Below are 22,520 nucleotides of genomic sequence, written 5' to 3'. Positions count from 1 at the left end.
AGCCCTGCTGCATACCCAGGGGCAGTGAGACTGGCTGCATGCACCACCGGTGGCCTAGGCTGCCTCCTGTATTTGGACCAGGTAGGGCCAAGGGACCTGCTGTGGGCTGGATAAAATCCCATAGCATTTTGCCCACCCCGTCCCAGAACATTCAAAGCTAAGTAGTGAAAAAAGCAATAGTAAGCAAATAATCTAAGAATGAGACTTACACACACATGTCTGTCTCTTGAAAACTTTTCAGAAGGGATTCACACCACTGCATGTGGCAGCCAAATATGGAAGTCTAGATGTGGCAAAGCTCCTCTTACAGCGTCGTGCTTCTCCTGATTCAGCTGGGAAGGTAATAATTTGGGTCCTGAAATGCAAACATCCAACACTATTCTGGATTTTCACCATAGAATTAGGGTGGAAAATAAATGTAAAATGAAGAGGCAGTTATATTCACGTTACCAAGTTAACTTCATTTAAAACAGCCCAGGACTCGTAGTAAAGATATCTTTTATTAGACCAACAAGAGTTTTGCAAAAAAAATTCTTTAATTGCAAGCTTTCGGGCACAAACACCCTTTATTAGGCATTGGAGAAAAGATTGTAGAAGTTCTCCTGGGTAGAAATGAAAGTTCATATTTCATAGGATTTCACAGAGGAGTCAGTAGATGGAAAACTCCTTGGGGCAGTCAGTTCATAGCTGGTATGGAGCCTCTCACCTCTATGTGAGGTTCTGTGATGATGCAAATTACTTTGAAACAAAGGCAGAGGCATTGTCTCAGGTTTCAGGTGGTCACAGTTGCTTCCTGCTTGGGAAAGATAAAGATTTCATTTTAAAAAATCAGCTAAAATTTGGTATCTTCCATCTGTCAGGTATCCAGGTTGTAGCCATATTGGTCTGGAGGAAAAAGCAATCAGAACTCGTGGTAGAGATGCTATCTTTTATTAGATAAACAAGAGTTTTGCAAAAAAAATTCTTTAATTGCAAACTTTGAGGCACAAACACCCTTCATCAGGCATTGGAGAAAAGATTGTAAAAGTTCTCCACATTTTCATTGTGATGATTTTTATATACACTTGTCTATGGGGTACTTTTCAGAAAGTTTGCTCTTTTACTTGTATTACAACTAGCATATTTGTGCATGGTTATAAAGGCAAATATTTTATTCGGAATCAAGAAGTGCTTGCTCCATTAGAGAACTTGGATCATAAAACTCACAATTCAGAAATACTGAGATGAGGCCAGATATGTTTGGATTTTTTTGTATGCTGCAAACTTTTATTGTAACAGAGCTTCACTGAAGTGGAGCGTTCAGAACTTGGTTTGCAATAAGTAATAAAGCAAATGCTGGCCAGATCAATTCCATCCTCAGAAGCTTGCTCCTTTTCATTAAGCAAAATACATCCCACTAACTGTTGGCAAATTTTTTATTTCCTGTCTCAGTAAAATTTCTAATCTAAAAGTAATTCAAGTGGAGTTAAATTTCATTTGGTTTATTTACTGCTAATCAGTTAACACGCAGTGTATATTGGCGGCCTAACGGTAGCTTAAGCCTAGCTAACAGCCTAATGCAATAACCTAAAAACGCCCTTTACAGAACGGCCTCACCCCTCTCCATGTTGCTGCTCACTATGACAACCAGAAGGTGGCGCTGCTGTTGCTGGAGAAAGGTGCCTCTCCCCATGCTACTGCGAAGGTGAGAATTCACATCCTTGACAAGTGCTGGCAACATTACATTGAGAGAAGCAGTGGAGTAACCTGAGGACTAGAAAACAAGGCAGGAAAGGAGCTGAGCTTTCAAAAACGGAAGCTGTAACTCATAGTTCCAGGCGTGCGGCATGTCCTCTGCTGGCCAGGGACTGGATTTACAACCGACTCCTGCTGCTTATTGAATCTATCGGATAAGTGTTATTCTGTGGCCAGCAGGGGCAGGGAGAAAAAAATGATAGAACTGCGGCACAAAGCAGCATCAGACTATTTCTTCTCCTCTGTATGCTGCCCCCTCTCCTTGTTCTTTACAGGCAGCCAACATTTGAAAGGAGAAGCCTATCTAACCCCCTGTGTTGAAAGTTTGGGACGAGATACTGATCCTTTTGCTTCAAATTAACTCCCCTGATGGAATACTATGGTGGAGTTGATATTTTACAATAATCTACATTTCCAGGAACTTGGAAGTTCCACCGAACTCTGATTTTGCTCCTGATACTATGTTCAAACCCGTGCTATGTATCTGCTTGTGACTTTTGACCCCTGTCCCTCAGCTTGTTCTTGAAAACTATTTGCGATTTTCAGCAGAATGTAAAATTTCTTCCATATTCAAACCACATGACCATACCTTATTATTGAACCTTAAGGACTCCTGGTTATCAAATGTAATGTGATTTATTAAGAAATATATGGATGATTGCAAGTCCATATGTGATTGTCTGAGTCACTGAGGAGACCTGACTTTCACTCCCTTGTCTATCCTTAAAAGATCCTATTCTAGCGTTAAAGATGCTGTCTTGTTGCCCGTTGCAGTTAAATGCCAAACACAAAGAACCTGATTCTCTTCTTACAGATGTGAATCAAGAGTAAATCTATTAAAGTCAGTGGAGTTACAACTAGTGTATAACTTGTATGAGGGAAAAATCTTACCTCTGAGTGGATTTTATTAATTGATGACATCCATTTTGAAGGTTGGATTCAGTGTAATCCAGTACATTACTGAAGTCTCAAAGCATATCTACACTCTCTGAAAGCAATAAATAATCACCCTACTACAGGGGTTTTCAACCTTTTTGGATCAGTGTACCTCCGGTGGTCGGACGTAGGGGGTACCCCCAGTTGACAACCCCTGTCCTACTAGGTCACATTCCTTGTAACTGAATAGCAGAGGCTGTTTTTACCTTGTCTCAGTCTTGTGAATGCAGTTACATTATTTGATGTATATGTCTCCAAATCCAGTTTTAGTTTTATGAGAAGTAATCTGTAAAATGACTTCTATGTTGCATAAGAATGGAAACCTTTCCTTGAAAATACATGTGCAAAAGTCTGCCTTTTATGGAGCTTAGTGCAGGATATGGGGCCATATAATATTTTGGTGTTAAATGAAAGGATCTCTGAAAGGAGCTAAAAAAAAAATACCTATGAGAATTTTTGGTTGGTTTAAAAATGTTCTCTATTGTGCAGCTCCTGCGATCTACTGAAACTATCCAGTGATTAAGTGGCCTTTTTCAATGTGGGACAGGAACTGTGGTTTCTGATGTGTGGATGGGAGGACAGCAATAAAAGCCACTACAGGAAGATGTTTTTCCCCAGTTCCCTTCCAAAATCCAGATGATATAAATTTAGTCATGATTGTGTGTGCCCTAGCCCTAATTGTGTCATAGTTCTTTGGAAAGAAGATTAATTGACAAGTAGTGGGACACCATTCTCCTTGTGCCAGTGTATTCTGCTTTATTTTAGATAGTTGTTCATGAAAGAGCACCTCTTTGGGCACCTATACATATGCCCAATGCCTGCTCTGACACATGCTAATTAGCACGCGTTGCTAATTAATCAAGTCTGTTGGAACTTGCAGCCGGGGAGGCACACCATGCACCCCAAGCCGGAGAGCCCCATTAGCTGATCAGGCTTCCAGCTGCGGGGATGCACCGGGTGCTTCCAAGGCTGATCCCAGGCTCCCCTTGCACTGGCAATAAGGCACGATGGGAACTGTTGTTCAACCTCACAATCACACCTCCTGCTATGTATGTGTGGAATGGCAGGAAATGCAGTCGTGTGGATTACACATCAAATCCCATTGTGCCTTTACCTGCATGTTTGGAGGGGTGCATAGTGTAACAAACAAAATGGTTGCAGATTTACCCTATCCGCTGTAATTTGCCCATACTTTTCAAGTGATATAATTATTTAATTTATCTGCACGCTTACTACCAATGGGTAGCATTGAGGCAAAGAGCCTAGAAGGATTATTAAAAAAGTTATTCTTAGAAGCTTAAGAGATTATATATTTATAGAGATAATGATAAAAGCCACCGTTACATAAGAGAGTATAAAAATATAAGCAATATGAACTCTTATGCGTCAGGAGATAAACTATGAACTAAGAGAGGTTAAGGAAAGATTTATATATGTATAACTTGGAATCATTGTCTCTTCCACTGAAACATCTGGTACTGGCCACTGTCAAAGGCAGGATCCAATCTTAAATGCATTTAGTTTAAATCGGTTTATTGAACTTCTGTCCCAGATTTCTTTCAGATTCAAGTTAACTCACAGTTCCCCAGCATCCCAGGACCCTTGGCACCTTCCCAAAAAAACCCTCTCGCAGGGTGGGCGGGATAGCCTTGGCCCAAACTGGCTGCCCCAGCCAAGTAGGGAGGCATGCTGTAGTGCCCCTCCCCAGCTCCTGGCCTGAGCCACTGCAGGCATTCCCGGAATGAAAACTGAATGTCTGTTCATTTGCTTATCAGTTCAATCTATGCAGCTCAGACTAATCTTCAAAACTGAATCGATTCAGCCTCGAGATTTTTGACTGTCTGTACTTGGCCCCTGTGTCAAATCTCTCTTCAGATATGGTCAGAAATGTCTGAGAAAAAATGTGCTTTCTTAGTTTTCCTTTTCAACACACCTTCATATTTTTCCATGCCTGTATTTGAAAAGTGGACATTTCCTTTTTCTTCAATAAATATTTCCTCTCTAAACTGAAAATAGGATTGCAAAGAATGAGAATGTGTTTGTCTGAGGATCAGCACTGTTCCAGATATTTCTGTGAAAGAGAATACTTTTTTCTGTCTTCTGCCTTTATAAATGTTAGAAAACACTACTAACATCTGTTAACACATGGTTTTAGAATGGATACACCCCTCTCCACATTGCTGCCAAGAAGAATCAGATGCAGATAGCCACTACTCTGTTGAGCTATGGAGCAGAGACCAACATTTTGACCAAGCAGGGAGTGACCCCACTTCATCTGGCTTCTCAAGAGGGCCATGCTGACATGGTGACCCTGCTCCTGGAGAAAGGATCCAATATCCATTTAGCAACAAAGGTAATGCCCACTCACAATTAAGGATAAGCTGTTCTGGGGATTATATCCAATGATATCACCTGCAAAGTGAAATATAGAAATATAGCCAACTACTTAGAATATTAGCCTCAACTTCACATTCATGTACACATACAAAATATCAAGAGATGGGAAATATGAGGAAGCAGGGACAGGTGGGTGAAGGGCAGCAGTTGTGGGTGGCAGGGGCTGGTGGAAAGAATCACTAGCTTGGCTTGGAATCATAGCATTAACAGCTGTCCTGCGTATCCTAGGGGAGGAGCTGCAGCTGTTTGCCATGTCCAGTGGAAAATGATATAACAGCTGGCTCAAACAGAGATGTGGGTTTGACAAAGAAGAAAAGAGACAGACCAGGAATGGAGCTGTAGAGCCAACCATGAACATAGGATTGCAGTGCTGCAATCTTGTTCTGCCCTCTAGGCTGTCCCTGATATGTTGCCAAAGTGGCACAGGAAATGTGAAGCTTTAATGTAGAATGCTAGGTCCTGTGAGTTATTGGACTGATGTAGTCCTTTGAGGCATGTCATAGAATTGCAGTCCAAAGTAACAGAAAGCCTAAACCACTGGAGTACTTCTCTCCAATATATTTTGCCATCCACCCTCCTTGCTGGGATGGAAGGAACTGGTAATGTTTGGCAGAGAGTAACATGGCATTGTAAGCAGAGAAACTAATAAAATAATCATAATGAAACCCACCTGGATCTGTTGGGTTGTCTACAAGAATGCATGCCAGTTCTTTTGTAGAAGATCACTTGGTTCCTCAGAAAAGCATGACAGGGGGCACATCTATATGTGCTGTTAATGCAAAGCAATAAACTCCAGCATAGTTTGTGATGGAGTTTATTGTTCCTGAGTGCCGTGTTTACATGTGTGTCCAGGACCATAGCATGTTGATCTGGGACAAAACAGCCCTGCCTAGAGGGAGCCTAGGGGATCAGCCTGCCAGCCTGGGGCTGCTCCAGCCTGGCTCAGTATGCTGCAGAGGGGCTGGCTGGGATAGGAAGGCAGTCCAGTGTGGGGCTAGCCAGCAGGCAACCTCTGCACAGAAGCCCCAGCCAGTCCCATCAGCATCTACGCACATGCGTTGTGGTGCACTAAGTGATGTTGCCATAGGATAGTACTTGTGTTGACAAGTACTAACCTACAGATGCGTTTACTAGTTCACAGTAGCCTAATAGGGCTGTACATATAGATACTGAGACTTTATTGTGGAGCTAATTAGGCAGCTCCTCAGTAAATATCTCATGTAGACATACCCAGTAAGTCTTTAGATGATGCAGTTTCATCCAGCTGCATGATGATACAGAGTATTATATTCTTAAAGTATTGTCCTTGCATTCACAGCTCTCAGGAGTGAAAGCTTATTCTCTGCCTTTCTTCTAAAAAATGGGGAGTAAATTGTTTTCCCATCCTCATATTCAGTTCATAAGCTCTTTCCCATTTCCTTGCATGTGATGTAAGGAATGTGTGTTAAGCCTAACATTAGCTCTTATTTTAGGGTTGCCTTAACTTTCTCATGGGGCATTTCCTCTATTCTGACTCCTACCTCTAGCTATTAAATCTTTTTTCTCACAGTTCAGGAAGGAGGCATATCTCCCAAGAGAGGAGGCCATCACATTCACTGGAGGCATTATAATGTAAAGTCCAGATCTTGTAATTGTAGTCTGAAAACATGTATCTGCAGTGACAATGGCATTTCATTATGGTGAGCTGTCTGTCAGTTTTCTGTGGATAGAGTTCCTGGTTAAATATCTATATTTTTAAATTATAGACAGGATCACCCAACAAAGGATTCAAAAGTCTTTTTGCCTTTCTACTAGGGTAACATTACAGTTCTCTTTGCCGTTCTGTTGTAGACTGGACTGACATCTTTACACCTTGCTGCACAGGAGGATAAAGTGAATGTAGCTGATATACTGACAAAGCAGGGAGCAAACCAGGATGCTCAGACAAAGGTAAACCATAAAAAGAAAGCTTCTTCCCAGGTTATCTTTATACAGGAACAGTACACTGAGACTACGGGTTTACTCTTTGTGTTTTGTGTTTTTGTTTGTTTTGTTTTAGCTGGGTTACACTCCTTTAATTGTAGCTTGTCACTATGGAAACATCAAGATGGTGAATTTCCTTCTCAAGCAGGGAGCCAATGTCAACGCTAAAACAAAGGTAACGGATTTTTCATCACTTTTTTTTTTAACTTGTTTTGGTGAATTTCCTTCTTGTTAAAAAAAAAAAACACAACCCCCCCCCAAAAAACCAAAAAACAACCCTCAGATACTAAGATACAAGCACTACTATTCCCCTCTCCTTGGGAAATTTTGCACTAGTTATGCATAGAAGGTGTTGACATCTGATGATATGTGGCTGTGGTAGAATAAGCTGTCTCTGCACTCCTTTGGGGTGTGTTATTCATTAAAACAAGTCAGATCAATTAACTGCGTTTGTGTGTCGGTGCCTGCACATTTGTGACTGTATGTGAAAGGGGATCTGCTTTGTTTTATTTTTCTTTAACTTTTACTTATCCCAAGCCCCCGTAAGCTTACTTCTGGCTGACTCTCATGAGTTTTACATCTGTGTAATCAATAGGGCTATGCGAAGCTTTGGTCCCTGATTTGATTTGGCGGAGATCTGGCCTGATTTGGTGCCTGAATCTCCGAATCCAAATCGAATCAGAGGACCCTTTAATTTCTCTAAATCAAATTGGAACCCTCTGATTCGATACGGAGAGATTCAGAAAGATTTGGGGATTTGGACATAGAGACAGCTTTAAATACATACCTCAGGGTACCAGGCGGCTTGTGCATTCTGTGATGCTTGGGTGTATGGAGTGTCCCACAGAAGTATGGGGGGCTCCCCAGCACGCTCGGCACAAGACCCAGAAGTGGACCAGAAGCACTTCCGGTCCGGTTCTGGGTCCACTGAAGAGTGCGCAGGTGGCCCCCCTCATGCACCCTGGCTTGGTGACTGGTGCCTTCTGGGTCTGGGGGGGAACCCATGGTCCCCCTGCAGCCAGTCACTGAGCCAGGAGGGTGTGGGGGGGCCCACTTCCAGGTTCACCAGCGAGCATGTGGAGGCCCTCCCCCCCCCACACACTCCTGTGGGACGCACCATGTACCCCAGCATCACAGCATTCACAAGCCAGGCTCAGTACCTCAAGGTATGTAGAAAAAACTTTTAAAGCTGTGTCTTTTTACCAAATCGTTGATTCTGTGAATCAGCATCCAATCTTCAGATTCGGATTCAGCCAAATCGAATCATGGACAGTGACCCGGATCAACAAATCGAATCGCTGTCCCTGATTCAGGCAGAATCCAAATCGAATAGGGCCCACTTTTTACATCCCTAGTAATCAACTGACTTCAAACGAGCTACTTCTAATACACACCAGTATGAGTGAGACCAGAACAAGGCCCTATAAGATGTGCTCTAATGTTGAGAACTCTGAAGCTCCTGAGAATATGCAACTACTGTGCCCACAAATTCATGCTGTGTCACACATGTCATCATGTCACTTGCATCAGGATAGGACCCTGGTGCTCTAGGCCTTACTTCAGACTGGAGTCTTGTCAATAGCCTATTCTTGGCACTTGGTGTAGTAATATACTTACATGGCTTCCTTTTGGGGTCAGTGATGTTCACTTGAGGGCTCCAATGTCACGTGATATTTTTGAGTTCTGGTCAAAACCACAAAACTACTTGTGGTTTCGCGAATCATTGATCATTCCTGCTGACTCGTCTGTCTCCAGCTGCTCACACGTACCCTGGATTCACTCCTCAGACAGGTGTTGCAGCTAAAAACAATGCCAGTAATATTGCCAATGTGGCAATAGCAATACACAAAAACCCACATTGGTAGACATACAGTTAGAGCATTTCCAGTGTGGTTACTCACAATTGCTGGTACAAACCATATAGGTCTTTAAAAGAACTGGAAAAAACACTTGTAACACCCCAAAAAAAGAAGGACCTGATAATCCACATTAAAAGCAGACCGTGATAAGTTATCAAAATGGCTAACAACATGACAGCTTCTAGCACTCCCACCTGCAATGGAAAGAGATGAGTATTTGCCTCTTACCTGCTAGGTATCATCATAGGTAGGGACCACTGGAATTCATAATGGAAGTATACTGTGTGGCAGCTCCTTTAATCTTGCAGTTTCCTCTCCATGCCCTCCTCCCACTGATTGGTGGAGGGGCCTTGTTGGCCCAGCCATGCACTCCTTGCTTCTGATGGCTGGGAGATGAAAATTACAGTTTTAAATATGCAACAAGTAGCCCCTTCACCAATCAGCAGCAGGAGGCAAAAACCATGGCCTATTTAAAACCGCAGTTTTCACCTCCCCACTGATCAGGGTCGTGCGGCAGGGCCCCTTCACCAATCGGTGGCAGGGAGTGGGGGACGGACGGATGGATGGACGGAGGCAGATGGGGGAAACTGCAAGATTAAAGGAGCTGCCGCACAGTGCAGTTCCGGCACAAATTCCAGTGGTCCCTAATCAGAGATCTCAATGGGGCTCATTGGCTCAGCTTGTGGTGTCACTTACCCTGATTATACCGTTTGTCTAGAATAAACATAGTCAATTTGTCTTGAATAAAAAGAGACTAATTGGAATCAGAATCTGACCCCCTTGCCTTTCCAATAACTCATGTCTAAGAAAACCTTAAAAATCCTAACAGTGGAGCCACTTAACTCCTGGCTAGAGTCACAGCAGACCTGTTAATAATAGATGGACAGCATGCTGTTGTGGTTCCTTCCTGAGATGGAGAGAGCTTTCAGGATGTTGGGTGGCATGTCCAGTGAAAAAATGATGTGGCTGGACTGAATCCTATGAGATTGGGCTGATATTTAAGTAATGGCTGTTGCCAATATGAAACACCATGACCTCTAGCAAACCCTTATTCTATATCATCATTGTTATATGCATGTGTATCCTAAATAGCAGAAGGCTTACTAAAGTACCAAGAATTATTGTCTCCCATCCAGCCACAGAAGAGATACACTCAATAGTTTGAGGTACACACCAAAGTCCAAAAGATTAGTCTGAGACCCCTAAGGCTTTCACATATAAATGGTCAGATGAAATCAATTTGGTGTTTTCTCCCAGTTTTATTCTCTGTCCTCATTCAAAGCCAATTGCAGATGATTTTGGAAATGAACTGCCTGACTAGATTCATGCAATACTAGCTCAGATCAGCAAGCTGAAGTTGAGTCTGGTTATGTTTCTGTATTGTGTAACATCAGAATGGATCAGTGGAGCAGATGAATACTCAGAATTAAAGGATGTTTTCTGAAGACCATGCAAATATTTTTCATTGCTTCTGTGGCATAGCTGGACCTGCTCTAGACAAATCCAAGAGGAACTAAACCAACATATCTAGTAGAATTAAACAGTTGACTTCTGTAAGAATAAATGGACTTAATCAGTATAAATTAAATTGCATACAAAATTGGCCCAAATGCTGTTAAAGGCAGACTCCTTACGTACCTTAAAAATGGCCTTGCTTTTCTCGTGATTCACTCTCCAGCCTTGGACATGGCTTCTCTGTTCCTTGTTACATATGTGAAACCAAGATGCCAATGCCCACCTTTGAAGATTGTTAGTCTTGTTAGATACTCTACAATTCAAAATATTGTGACTATTTATGGCTTCAGTAAGTAATAGAAGGACTAGATAAGACTATGGCCATGTGTAGACGAAACGAGGGGTGTGTGTGCATGACACTTTAAAGTGGGTTAAATGCTTTTGCACCACTTTAATGGTGTCGATGTTTGTACGCCTCGGCGGAGTATTGCGCATTAATTCCAGCCGCTGTAGGAAATTCGGTGGCATAATGCGCCTTAAATGACTTGGGGCACAGCAAACTAAAACTCCTTTGAGGAGTTTTAGTTTGCTGCCCCTACAGCTGTGAAGCAAAGCGCCAGGCTCTGTGCAGCTCCATGGCTCTGCAGGAAGCCCTGCAGGCAACCTAGCAGCTCCACCCAAGAAAAGCAGCTCCACCCAAGAAAAGCAGCGAGCCTGATCTTTTTTTTTCTTCCTCCCCTGAAGCCTGCCTGCCTTCCTGAGCTGTGTGGGGGCCTGGTGCTTCCCTCCACAGGTGCGGTGCTCCCCAGGACCACCCAAGCTGGGTGCCTGCGGGGGGGTGCTGCTTGGGGGGAGGGGAATGGGGGGGGCACACCCCCCCCAACAGCTCAGGGACTGCTCCACCTGCCGGCAGCTTGCCCTCCCCTCCCTGTCCCCCCAGAGAGGCAGATCAGTCAGCAGGGTGTTTGCATGACACGGGGGTTTAATCAGCCTAAACTTGAAGTGGTGCTTTTTAAAACCCACCGCTTTAATTTAGGGTCCCTGTTTCGTCTACACGCACCCTATGAGTATGGTTATATCTGTTCTTGAATTGCTGGCATGAAAGGTCTTGAAGGCATAATGAGAAATATTCTGATAACTGTCTTTTTTTTTTTCTCTCCTCAAAAATAATTGTCACCAATAACAGAATGGCTACACTCCTTTGCACCAAGCTGCTCAGCAAGGCCACACTCATATCATCAATGTTCTTCTCCAGCATGGGGCCAAACCCAATGCCATCACCACAGTAAGTCTGGTGCACTACCTGAAGCTTGTTTCATCTGACTGCTTTTCTCACTGGAGGAAAAACATTTTGCTTTGGTGAATGTGTTTCTCTTATAGCTGGTTGCCATATTGGGGAATATATTTTCCTTTCCTCTGCTCTCTGGGAGCTCTGTTCTCAAGTGAGCCCTGGTCAAGTGTAAAGCTATTTCCAGTGGAGAGAGAGTTTGTGCTTTAAGCTGACCACGGGATTGGGGAAGAAGAGTTTCTAAGTGATAACTGCAGTTTGGCTGTGTATGGAATATGGGTTGAAGTTTGAGTGCTGGTGTTGCTCAAGCCAGTAAAGCAGAAGGGATGCAGCTGCTCTGGGCTTACAGTCAGACACTCAGCCATACAAATGGTATTTTGCAGTGTGACTGTTGTCATTCAAACTAAGCTAATTCAAGAGGAGTTCATTTGAGTATTGGTAACTCATGCTACTGCTGCAGCAATACAATACCCCCATCTGAAATATGCCCACTTTGCAGTGAGGACATAGGATAATTCACTTGAGTGCTAAGCATGCTCAAGTGCTTTCCTATCATTCTTCCCATGTGCCCAGGACAGAAGAATGCATAGAATAGCTCAGTTTACTGCTACGCAAAGAACCATGGGATATGCCTCTGGCAGTCTGGGCACCACCTGCTGGGGAATATAACACCAGTGAGGATGCAGAAGCTCAAGTATGGCTATGCAGTTTAGCCACTTGCACTTAGGCTAGTTTGACGTGGGCACTGATGACATTGGCTAACTTCAATGACACACTCTCAGACTTTTCGTCGCTTGTGTCCAAACTCTTTCAGAAAATTCAGCTCCTAGCAAAAAGTGAATCATTGTGCTAGCTTTATGCTATGGTGATGGGCACTCTGAAATGAGTGAATTTGGCCATATTTTAATATTGTTACTTAAAGTGACCATGCTTTATTTGAAATTCAGTACAACCAATATCAGTGGGATAACTGATGGCGTAGAGGAGGGGTGTCAAGTTTAACCACACCTGCTGGATAGTTCTGGGCTGTATGGTACCTTGCAGGCTGGATCTGGACTCAGTGGGCAAGTGGGAGCAGTAGTGGCCTGGGGGCTATTGCTGCACATCCCCTAACCATGGACATGCATCCCCAGTATGTGTCCTCCATACCCAGGAATGCAGTGATGAGCCCCGTCTGTACTTCTCTCCCACCTCAAGGAGTACTGTGACCTCTCAAGGAGCACGTTGGGCTGAATTCAGTCCATGAACCTTAATTTTGATGCCCCTGATATAGAGTACTTTTTAGTGGAAGTGAGGGTGTGACAATCCAACTTGTATAAATAAATAAATTATTGCCTATCCACCTCCCATGGTACTGTTGGATTAATTACTTATTTTTTTCCTTTGACATAAATAGGGCTAGTTAGTTTCTAATGATTGCTATAACACTTAGGTAAGTAGTGACACATTTATATATGGGATGTAGCTGTTTAAAATTTAAACAAGCTCATTCAAATGTAAAAATTCACCCCATGCCCTAAGATCTACTTTGATTTTATTTTGTTCTATGTTATACCATGAGCTTTTGTATAAGTCATATATAAATAATTTTGCTGTAGGGGGGTCGGGGGGATGTGGAAGGGAAGCAGAATGCTTTCTTCCCAAAGGGATCAGTGTAACTATGGCTGATGTGAATTGTTTCCATCAGGAGTTACACTGTAAAACTTCTTAATATTTTTTAGAGGGCTCTCCAAAGTAAAAGAACTTTTGCAAAATAGAGCAGGAACAAAAGTGCAATTGTAGTGCATCATGTGTAGTGGAGTTCGACAACTGTAGGGTTAAAGCAGCAGCACATTTCTATTAGGAGTAGCATGCAGATGTAAGTGTGTTGTGTTACCATGGCAATCAGGACTATAGTCTTAAAGAAGTTACAAAGACAGACTCAGATGTAACGGTAAAAAGCAGTGATTTTCCTAAGCTGCTCCTTGTTTTGGATGGAAATGCTGGCTCATACGGTGCTGGGAGGGATCTCATTGGATCACATCACAATCCTCCCTCTCATTTCTCTCTCCGTCTCTCTCTCTCTCTCTCTCTCTTCAGAATGGTAACACTGCCTTAGCGATTGCAAGGCGTCTGGGATACATCTCAGTGGTCGATACTCTGAAGGTTGTAACAGAGGAGATCACCACCACCACGACTGTGAGTATTAAATGCATTATAAGGCTTCCATTCTTTTTTCCAAATGCTGTCTCTGCTGTCTTGCTTCAGATGCCCTGTGTGTATGTCCCTTCTTCTTTTTCTTTTTTTTTTAAGTGATTTTCAGCCCTTTTCCCTCCTCTCCCTTTGTTTGGGAGTTTCAAATATGCTATGATTTTTGCAGGATACCCACTTAGACATATTACAAGTGTGTAGAGTACCCAGGATTCATAGACCTAGCTATAGAAATCTAAGATTGCATACACAGAGAACTAAATACTTAGATGTATAGCATAACTTTTTGAGAGAGAGACTTGAGTTGCAAATCTAAATGTTCCTGCAGTTTGGGAGGAGTTATACAGATTCTAGCTCATTTCTCTGTTTTAATTTTCCACTATCCCGGTTCCTTCTTGTAAGTCTCTCCTTATTTGCTCTCTTTCCTCTGTGACACCTGCTGAGGCTCAAATGTTTCAGCACCACCACAACAAAGTTCTGAATACTTGGGCTGTGCCAGTGATGGAGTGCTGCCAGGCTTAATGATACTTGCTAAGTGGCTCTGAATCACATATATCCTCATTTCACTGAAATCACTACCAGAGCAAATGGCTTCTATTTTTCTGTAATGTAGAAGAATCCCTGCTCACATTCCCAACATTGAAACTCCCTGGCATTTCATGAAGAAGATAGGCCAAACAGCAGTGGGATCAGCCAAGGTGGCATGTTTGCTTTAACCAGAAGGACTGACTGTGTTCTCATACCAAGGGAGGAGGGATCCTCTCTTTTTCTTTGGCCACTTATCACCAGAGTCTACCACTTCTTCAGGACTTACAAACAGGTCCTGAAATATATGTATCATTGAAGACAGTAACACTCCTTTACTCCATAACTTTGCCTTACTGTGTTTTACCTTGAATCTTTATAAGGATAATGATTATTTTTAAAGCTTAAAACTTGATAATATTACAGGCCCCATATACTGAATCCAAAGACTCATGAAAAGACATTATTAAATATTATGACTCTGGAGGAGAACCAAAATCTTTTGAGATGAGCGAGGGAAAGGAATTTTGGTGTTAAGTCATATACAGACAGCAGATCCCTACTGAAATGAACTGAGGAAGATGGAACAAACCTGGCATGGCATGATATTATAAATAGAGTGTACTGTGATTTATTAATGAGCTTTCTTATCCAAAACTGAATCTAACTCCAGAAGAATCTTAAACAAATGTTTTGCTGATAAATGTTAATTTATTCAATCATATAGTAATATATACAAACTCTTAGTAATTTTTCTGCCAAACTCCTGAATACCACTTTATAAAGTAGCATATGCAGCCTTTGCTACCGTATTTTCTGCTATCCTTCCAACATTTTCCCTACATGCTTATTGCACTTCCTTTCCATTTCTGTAGTGCTATTGTGTAACTCAATGGGGCTTCATTCTCTATGCACCACCATACATTACATGAAAGAAAGACCTGTTTCTAGATATGGCAGATAACAGAGGCTTCTAGCTGAACATTAAGCATTTGTTAAACCTCAGTGACTTTGGCCAGAGATAAACAATGTTTTAGACATCGTTTGGGCAAATTCATCCCTGGTGACTCCAAAAGAAATCAGTGGAGTTTGCCAGAAATGAATGACTGTATCCTCAAACCCACTTTAGTGGTGCTTTGCGGGTCATACAGTCTCCTCTGCATCCTCCTGAAAGAGACAATTTGGCTGCTTGAGGAGCTCTTGGAGCTGTTGCTCAAAAGGAAGGATAAATTATAGGCACACCCTTCAGTGAAGGGCTCCAGATGGTGAGGTTGATACTGCCAGCAGAAAACACAGCACTAAAAAAGGTACATCACACCAGTATTGTCACCATAGCTACTGCATTCTCCAAGGTTATAATAAAATGAGGCATGGATGATGTTAGTCTGGTGCTCTATTAAGACACTGACATTTAAGATTGTAAAGAATCTGCATTCTTAGAGTCCTATGATCAAACCTGAAACAGTTTAAGTCCATTTTCCTCTTGTTTCTCAGTATAAGTCTTTGGATGCCAGTGAACCTACAAGAATATAAAGAAATGCTACTGAGAGGACCTTCACACAATCTTATTTAAATCTAAAAATAAAAACTTAGACAATATAGTCTGTGTGTGTGGAATAAGCTTGATTTTCTGATACCATCTTTCATTGATTCCAAGATGATGTTTTCCCCCTTATTTAGTGTGAGGGCTGGGGAAAAGTTTGTTGTCTTGGAATTGAGTATGCCTCTGCACCCCACATAGCCTCGGGTTCCTGCCACCCTCTGTCTCACCCTCTCCTCCTCTTCCCTCCCTCATCTCCCTCCTGTGCTGCTTCTGCCCACTTTCTTTCCCCTGGTGTCCTTTGCTCCTGCAGTGGAAGGCTTTGTCTATTCTGCAGCCTGGAATATGGCGCACAACTGCAGTCTGGCCCCATAACAGTTTGTTGGCTTTGCACAGCTGCTATGGGGCTGGGCTCTGTGCCCCGGGCTGCAGTGGACATGGAGCCAGCCAGCATTGGAGCAAAGGTAAGTGAACGGAGGGGGCAAGCAGGGACTCAAAGCTGAGGGGAACAGGCACGGGGTGGGGGGTAAGTGGAGGCAAATAGGGGGTAAGATGCCTGCCCCCTATTACCTGCCCTGCCCTTACTGTGTGATCCCTTACTCCCTGTCCCCCACTGCCTGCCCCATTACTGCCCCTCTCATCACCTGTCCCTGCCTGAAGTAGTGCGGTGGCATGTACCGTATGTATGTATTTGTATATGTACTTAGAGTGAGTATATGGATAAATGACTGTTTAGCTGCTGCTGTTCAATACACAGTTGGGATTGAAAGTATAAATTAGATTTATAACTATGCACACAATTTTCTCTACATAGGCTTTGGGATATTGACCTTATCATTAAAGGTGGATTTCTGAAGTTAAGCAGATATCAGCAACCCTGAAAATCAGGCCAGTTAGGTGATTAAGTATGGACTAGCTATTAATGTGGGTGTCAAACTTCAGATATTCATGGTTGAAAATATGAGCTCGTACCTTTCCCAAAGCATTGCTGCATCTCTTTGGAAATTACCAGCACCATATATGAGTAAAGATAGGCACTTTTTCTGGACAAGTATTACATGAGACTTGTGCTCCCCTACTGAAAGCAATATTGAGAGCCTGCCTAGGTTATACCTGTTCCCTTCACACATTTAGCTTAACTGTATTTTGAGAGTGCCACAGTGAATACAATAAACTATGAGTCTTATACTAATATGTTAGCATATTGGTTCCATTTTTTGGAGTTTAATTTTCCACCTCCCCAAACTACCAAAACAAAGGGCAAACATTTTGTTAAAATAGACTAAATCCCAGCTTGAATTTTGTCTTCTGCACTTAACAGTAAACATTGATTCATAACTACTTGAATGTTCAAGACGTGACAAGGTATCTTTTGTCCCTGCAGAGACATGTCTTGTGTTATCCAGACCGTTAGAAAAAGAATTATTTAAGTATAACATTTGGAAAATAACTACTAGAACAGATCCCCAGTTCTGTATTTGTCTGGCAGTGCCTAATGTTGGCTCTGGATATAGGATCCAGATACCTTGTTCAGGGGGGGTACCCTCAGACCAACAATGGCCTTTCCAATTGGTAATAGGCAAATTTATTGATACCCAGTGATAACAGAAAAAAAGTACAAACAATTGAGCAATTCTATGTATCTACCAAATCCTAGGGCTGTCATCAGAGTCAAAGTGCATCTGGCCAGGACGTGGTCTTTACTCTGAGGCTCTCTCTCAGGTGTCAGATGGCAGCATGTCAGCAATCTGGAGGTGGGATGCCGAGTCCCACAGCGCCCACTAGTGGGGTGCATGAGACGGGCTGCTGGTATGCCCTCTGTCCGTGGTGGTCTCAGAGACCCTTCCCAGGGGATGGGGATGGGGACAGGAACCCTTCTCAGGGAGATGGATGGGGAAGGATGGGGAGGGACAAGACAAAGGTGGGGACATGGAGGGAGGAAAAGGAGGGACCCTTTGTTACTCTCAAGTCTCTGCTTTTGTATTCTCCTTCCCTACTGATGACTGTTCATCTGCAGCTGTCTCTAGTTGGTTGTTTCTCTGTGGTCTCACATCCACATAGCCTTCTAGGCTTTCTCTGAATTTGGTCTGTTTCCCCAAAACTGGGAATCAGGCCCCCCTGCTGCTCTGGGGCCTTGCAGCTGGTATCACTTATTCATAGATTCATAGATTGTTAGGGTCTGGAAGGGACCTTGCAGGTCATTGGGTCCAGCCCCCCTGCTCTAGGCAGGAAGACAAGTGGGGTTAGGTGACCCCACTGAGGTGACTGTCTAGTTTCCTCTTGAAAGCCTCTAGGATAGGTGACTGCACCACTCTGAAGGGAGTTAATTCCACAGTTTGGATTCCCTGACTGTGAAGGAGTTTTTCTTGGTATTAAGCCTGAAGTGGCCTTACAGGAATTTGTATCCATTGGTCCTGGTCTTCCCCAAGGGTGCCCTAGTGAAGAGTTGTTCACCGAGGTCCTGATGCACTCCTCTGACATAGCGGTAAGCCACTATCAAGTCCCCTCTCAACCTTCTTAGGATAAAGAGGCCCAGGTCCCTCAGCCTTTCCTTGTATGGCTTGCCTTGCAAGTCCCTGATCATATGGGTGGCTCTTTTCTGGACCCTTTAAATTTTTTCCATGTCCTTGCTGAAGTACGGCTCCTAGAACTGGACAGAGTACTCCAACTTCGGTCTCACCAATGCCTGAGTACAGCGGGAGTATTACTTCCTTAGTTTTACACAAGATGCATTGGTTGATGCATGCCAATATGTTGTTTGCCCTGCTGACCACCGCCTCTCACTGACAGCTCATATTCATGCGATCGTTGATCATTACCCCTAGGTCCCTTTTGGCCGTGGTATAATTCAGGCTGTCACCACTGAGCCTGTATTGTTGTTGAGGGTTGTTTGCCCCCAGATGGAGCACCTTACACTTGGAAGTGTTAAACTTCATCTTGTTCCAGTCTGCCCAGCTCTCGAGCCTGTACAGGTCCACCTGTATCTGAAACCTATCTTCTGGCGTGACCACACTGCCCCATAACTTGGTGCTGTCTGTGAACTTGGCCAGCAAGCTTTTCACTCCCCCATCCAAATCATTGATAAAGATGTTGAAAAGCACCAGTCCAAGCACAGACCCCTGAGGGACACTGCTGGCCACTTCACAACAAGATGACACAGATCCATTCATGAGAACTCTCTGGGTCCTACCCTGTAGCCAGTTTTCCACCCACTGAACTGTCGAGCAGCTGAGCCCACAAATCTTCCAGTTTCCCCACAAGGGTATAATGGGATACTAGATCAAAACCTTTTGGAAGTCTAGGTATACAATGTCTACCTCATTTCCCATGTCCAGGTGGCAGAGACATGATCATAGAAGGAGATGAGATTGGTAAGACAAGACCTACCTGTGACAAAGCCATGCTGGCTGTCATTCAGAATCTTACCTTCTGTCAGCGTATCGCGCATAGATCCTTTAATGAGCTTTTCCAGGATTTTCCCTGGGATGGAGGTTAGGCTGATTGGTTTATAGTTGCCCGAGTCCTCCCTCTTCCCCTTCTTGAAGATGGGCACAATATTGGCCCTCTTCCAGTCCTCCGGGATCTCCCCTGTGTGCCATGAATTCTGAAAGAGCTTTGCCAGGGGTTCTGCGAAGACCTCAGCCAGCTCCTTCAATACTCTTGGGTGGAGTCCATCCGGTCCTGCTGACTTATAAAGGTTGAGGTTTTCTAATTGGTATTGCACCCACACAGCATCCACAGTGGGGAGGCTGTCAGTCCAGGCATGTCCCCTATGAGCCTTATCTCGCTTGACTTTCCCCATGGTCTGGTGAAATATCGAAAAAAAGTGGGCATTTAGGAGTTCAGTTTTTTCCTAAATGTCAGTTACTAGCTGTCCCGAGATGTTCAGCTGGGGTCCCACACCTCCATTTGTTATCTCGTGTTATGGGCAGTATGGTATATACTCCCTCTCTTTTCCAGACTGTTTTCCAAACTATGTGTTCTTTTTGGCCTTGTTGTGTTAGACAACCTGTCTGCCTTGAAGGCTGTGATCTCGTGTTATGGCATGCCCCCTTCTTAGGCTATGTGTGTATCCATTGGCCTTGTGGTGTTAGACAGTCTGTCTGCTTCCAGTGTGTGTGAGACCCAAGCTTCTTAGAAATCAATTAACCCTGCTATCCATTCTAATGCATATATATATATATATATATATATACACACATATATATATATATATATATATATATATATATATATATGTATATATATACCTATAAGCCAATTCCCAAAAACAAACTTTTAAATACCATTTCTAAGCCAACACCTAAGAGCCCCTGATAGAGGGTGCCATACTAGGTGCTGTACAAAAAATGTTTATTATTTGTTTGGTGCTGTGATGAGTATGGGTTTTCATATAAGTTTATTTGGGTACATATTTTCATTTGAAGTCCTTTTAAGTTCCTTTGTGTATTTTTGTAATAATATTTTTTTTAAAGAAAACATTAGGGCATAAGTCCCACCAGATACATGTTAATTAAAAATGAATAAATGACCCATTTTATTTTGCTCTCTATTGTTTTTCTAGGTTTGACATAGCACAAGCTCTATTTTCCCCTAATAGCATGTGACTCCAAGATTTTGTACTCTCATCTGCCTTTTTCTTTTAAGTTTTGGAGCTGGATTGTTCATTTAACCTTGAATTCAGTGTCCAGAAAGTTGCTTTTTTCTGACCATCTGCCATTAGAAAACTGGGACCTTTAGCGGTTGTAGCAAATTATTTAGGTCTAATTTCTCCAAGCCAAGCAATGGGTTTTGAAGGCTCAACCAGACTGCTGCCCTGTTTCACTGCGCAAGTTGCAGCAGCCTCTACAGTAGAGCCAGCAAGCTGGAATCTAAGTGATAGGTAAGCTAGACATTAGCACACCCAGTGGGTCCTCAGTTACTTGGATAAGTCAATGAACAGAGGTTGCACCATAGATCTTTAAACACTTCCACAGTACCAAGGGTTGGGCATGAGCCGGAAAGTTACAATTTTCTCCACTTCATGCTATTCCTTTCTGGATGGATTTTGTACTTGAGGAAGGCATGAGGACCAGGGCCTGTGCTTTAATGAATGAACAATCTGTTGAATTCATTCATACAGAGAGGACTTCCTTAACAGCTATCATGTGTAGCTGTCACTCTTCAGTTCTTTAATCCTTTCCTCAGAATCTGTACATCTTCAACTTGTTTGCTGAATCCTGGGATATTTTATTCAGTGCATATACACTTCAGAAGAACATCAGCTGGGTTACATTCTTATCTTTCTGCAAAGGGCTATATGCATACAGTGCTTTGTAACTCACTTGAAAACTACACTACCCCCTTCCCTAATTTTATCTGTCTTACAGAGCATAAATTATTTTATTTATTTAGATTTGATTTGCTAACTCATTTTATTAATAGGAGGGGAAAAAAAACAGGTTGACATTACCGGAGCTGTGGCTTGCATTTAACTTGACTCAGCTGTCTGTCACCCTACTGCTGCCTGACCTTTCTAGTCAAGGTAAACCACAGTGGAACAAAAGGAAGAGTCAAACAAATTGGTGAAGGCAGCTTAGAAGGCTAAAAGGTTTTCAACACATGAAATATTCAGTGAAATATATACCAACAAAAATTGTATTCCATGAATCCTGCTGAAGAGATAACTGAAAATGAATAAATGAGACTACTGGTTGAGATGACCAGTTTTGTCCTTCCCCTTCACATATGTTAAAAATGGCTGTCTGCAGTTAATGCATTTCAGAAACTGGAACCAATCCTCTCTAGGCAAGTTGCCCATAAAATTCACAGATCCAGCAATGATGAGGTCTGTTGATATTTATAGAAGAGTAGAATACCATAACAAATGAATGATCTTCCTCACTAGTTTTCTAAAGATACAGAAACATGGGACATATCTGGAAATCCTTACTAAATTTTACTCAGGTCATTGACCTCAGTGCTGGTATGAAAAGGAGTACAAACTGAATAAGGACTTTGAAGTTTGGCTACCAGTAATTATAATGGGTTGCATGTTGTTTTGCTACTTGCTTGATAGGTACCAGTCAGAATAGGGCTAAAGGAAAGAAGTGCCACCTTAGTGGGAGCTTCACAATGCACGCTGCTACTTTACCTTCCACTATTTGCAAACTGCTGTAACACTACCCCAAAGTATGAAAGTGGGCTCTCCGGTGTTTGGTTGCCAAGTTAGGCAGAGCCATAGAGTGGCTTTATTTCCGTGGTGGCTGGAACTGCTCTGACCATGAATTCAAAATCATTCTACTTGGTGTGTCGTGTTCAACACCCTTCAGGTCTGTGTATAAATTTGTGTCCTCTGAAGAACCAGAGGAGTAGGTGTGTAAATTAATGTATGCATGTATTCAAAGACATAAGAAATGTCAATACTTATGAAAAAATAATATGAATATACAAGGTAGCAACCCCACTGTAATTTCAAGGAAGAAATGTATCAAATGGCCTGTCCAAATACTTTGCATCCTCTTGACTTTAAATATTTCACATCATTTGTAGCTTCAGATCCTAATGCTTTACAATGTAATAATTTCCATATGTCCCATGCAACTTACTAAAGCTCTTCTGTAGACATTACCTAATTCATCTTAGGAATCATCTT

General features: G+C 42.7%; 1 protein-coding gene across 27 annotated transcripts in view; it reads left to right on the top strand.

Annotated features, from left to right (window-relative positions):
• ANK2 (ankyrin 2) overlaps nt 1-22,520 on the top strand; it is a 699,650-nt gene that overhangs the window by 564,405 nt on the left and 112,725 nt on the right. For all 27 annotated transcript variants that reach the window (XM_059722122.1, XM_059722104.1, XM_059722109.1 and 24 more), the window contains 7 exons: nt 242-340; nt 1,586-1,684; nt 4,826-5,023; nt 6,898-6,996; nt 7,106-7,204; nt 11,530-11,628; nt 13,711-13,809. In XM_059722122.1, coding sequence (XP_059578105.1) covers nt 242-340; nt 1,586-1,684; nt 4,826-5,023; nt 6,898-6,996; nt 7,106-7,204; nt 11,530-11,628; nt 13,711-13,809 — 792 coding nt within the window. The remainder of the gene's footprint in view (nt 1-241; nt 341-1,585; nt 1,685-4,825; nt 5,024-6,897; nt 6,997-7,105; nt 7,205-11,529; nt 11,629-13,710; nt 13,810-22,520) is intronic.

This window comes from Alligator mississippiensis, chromosome 2 (genome assembly GCF_030867095.1).
Source record: "Alligator mississippiensis isolate rAllMis1 chromosome 2, rAllMis1, whole genome shotgun sequence".
NCBI classification, from domain to species: domain Eukaryota; kingdom Metazoa; phylum Chordata; order Crocodylia; family Alligatoridae; genus Alligator; species Alligator mississippiensis.
The sequence above is the reverse complement of the archived record's forward strand: the minus strand, read 5'-3'. Positions and strand labels throughout refer to the sequence as shown.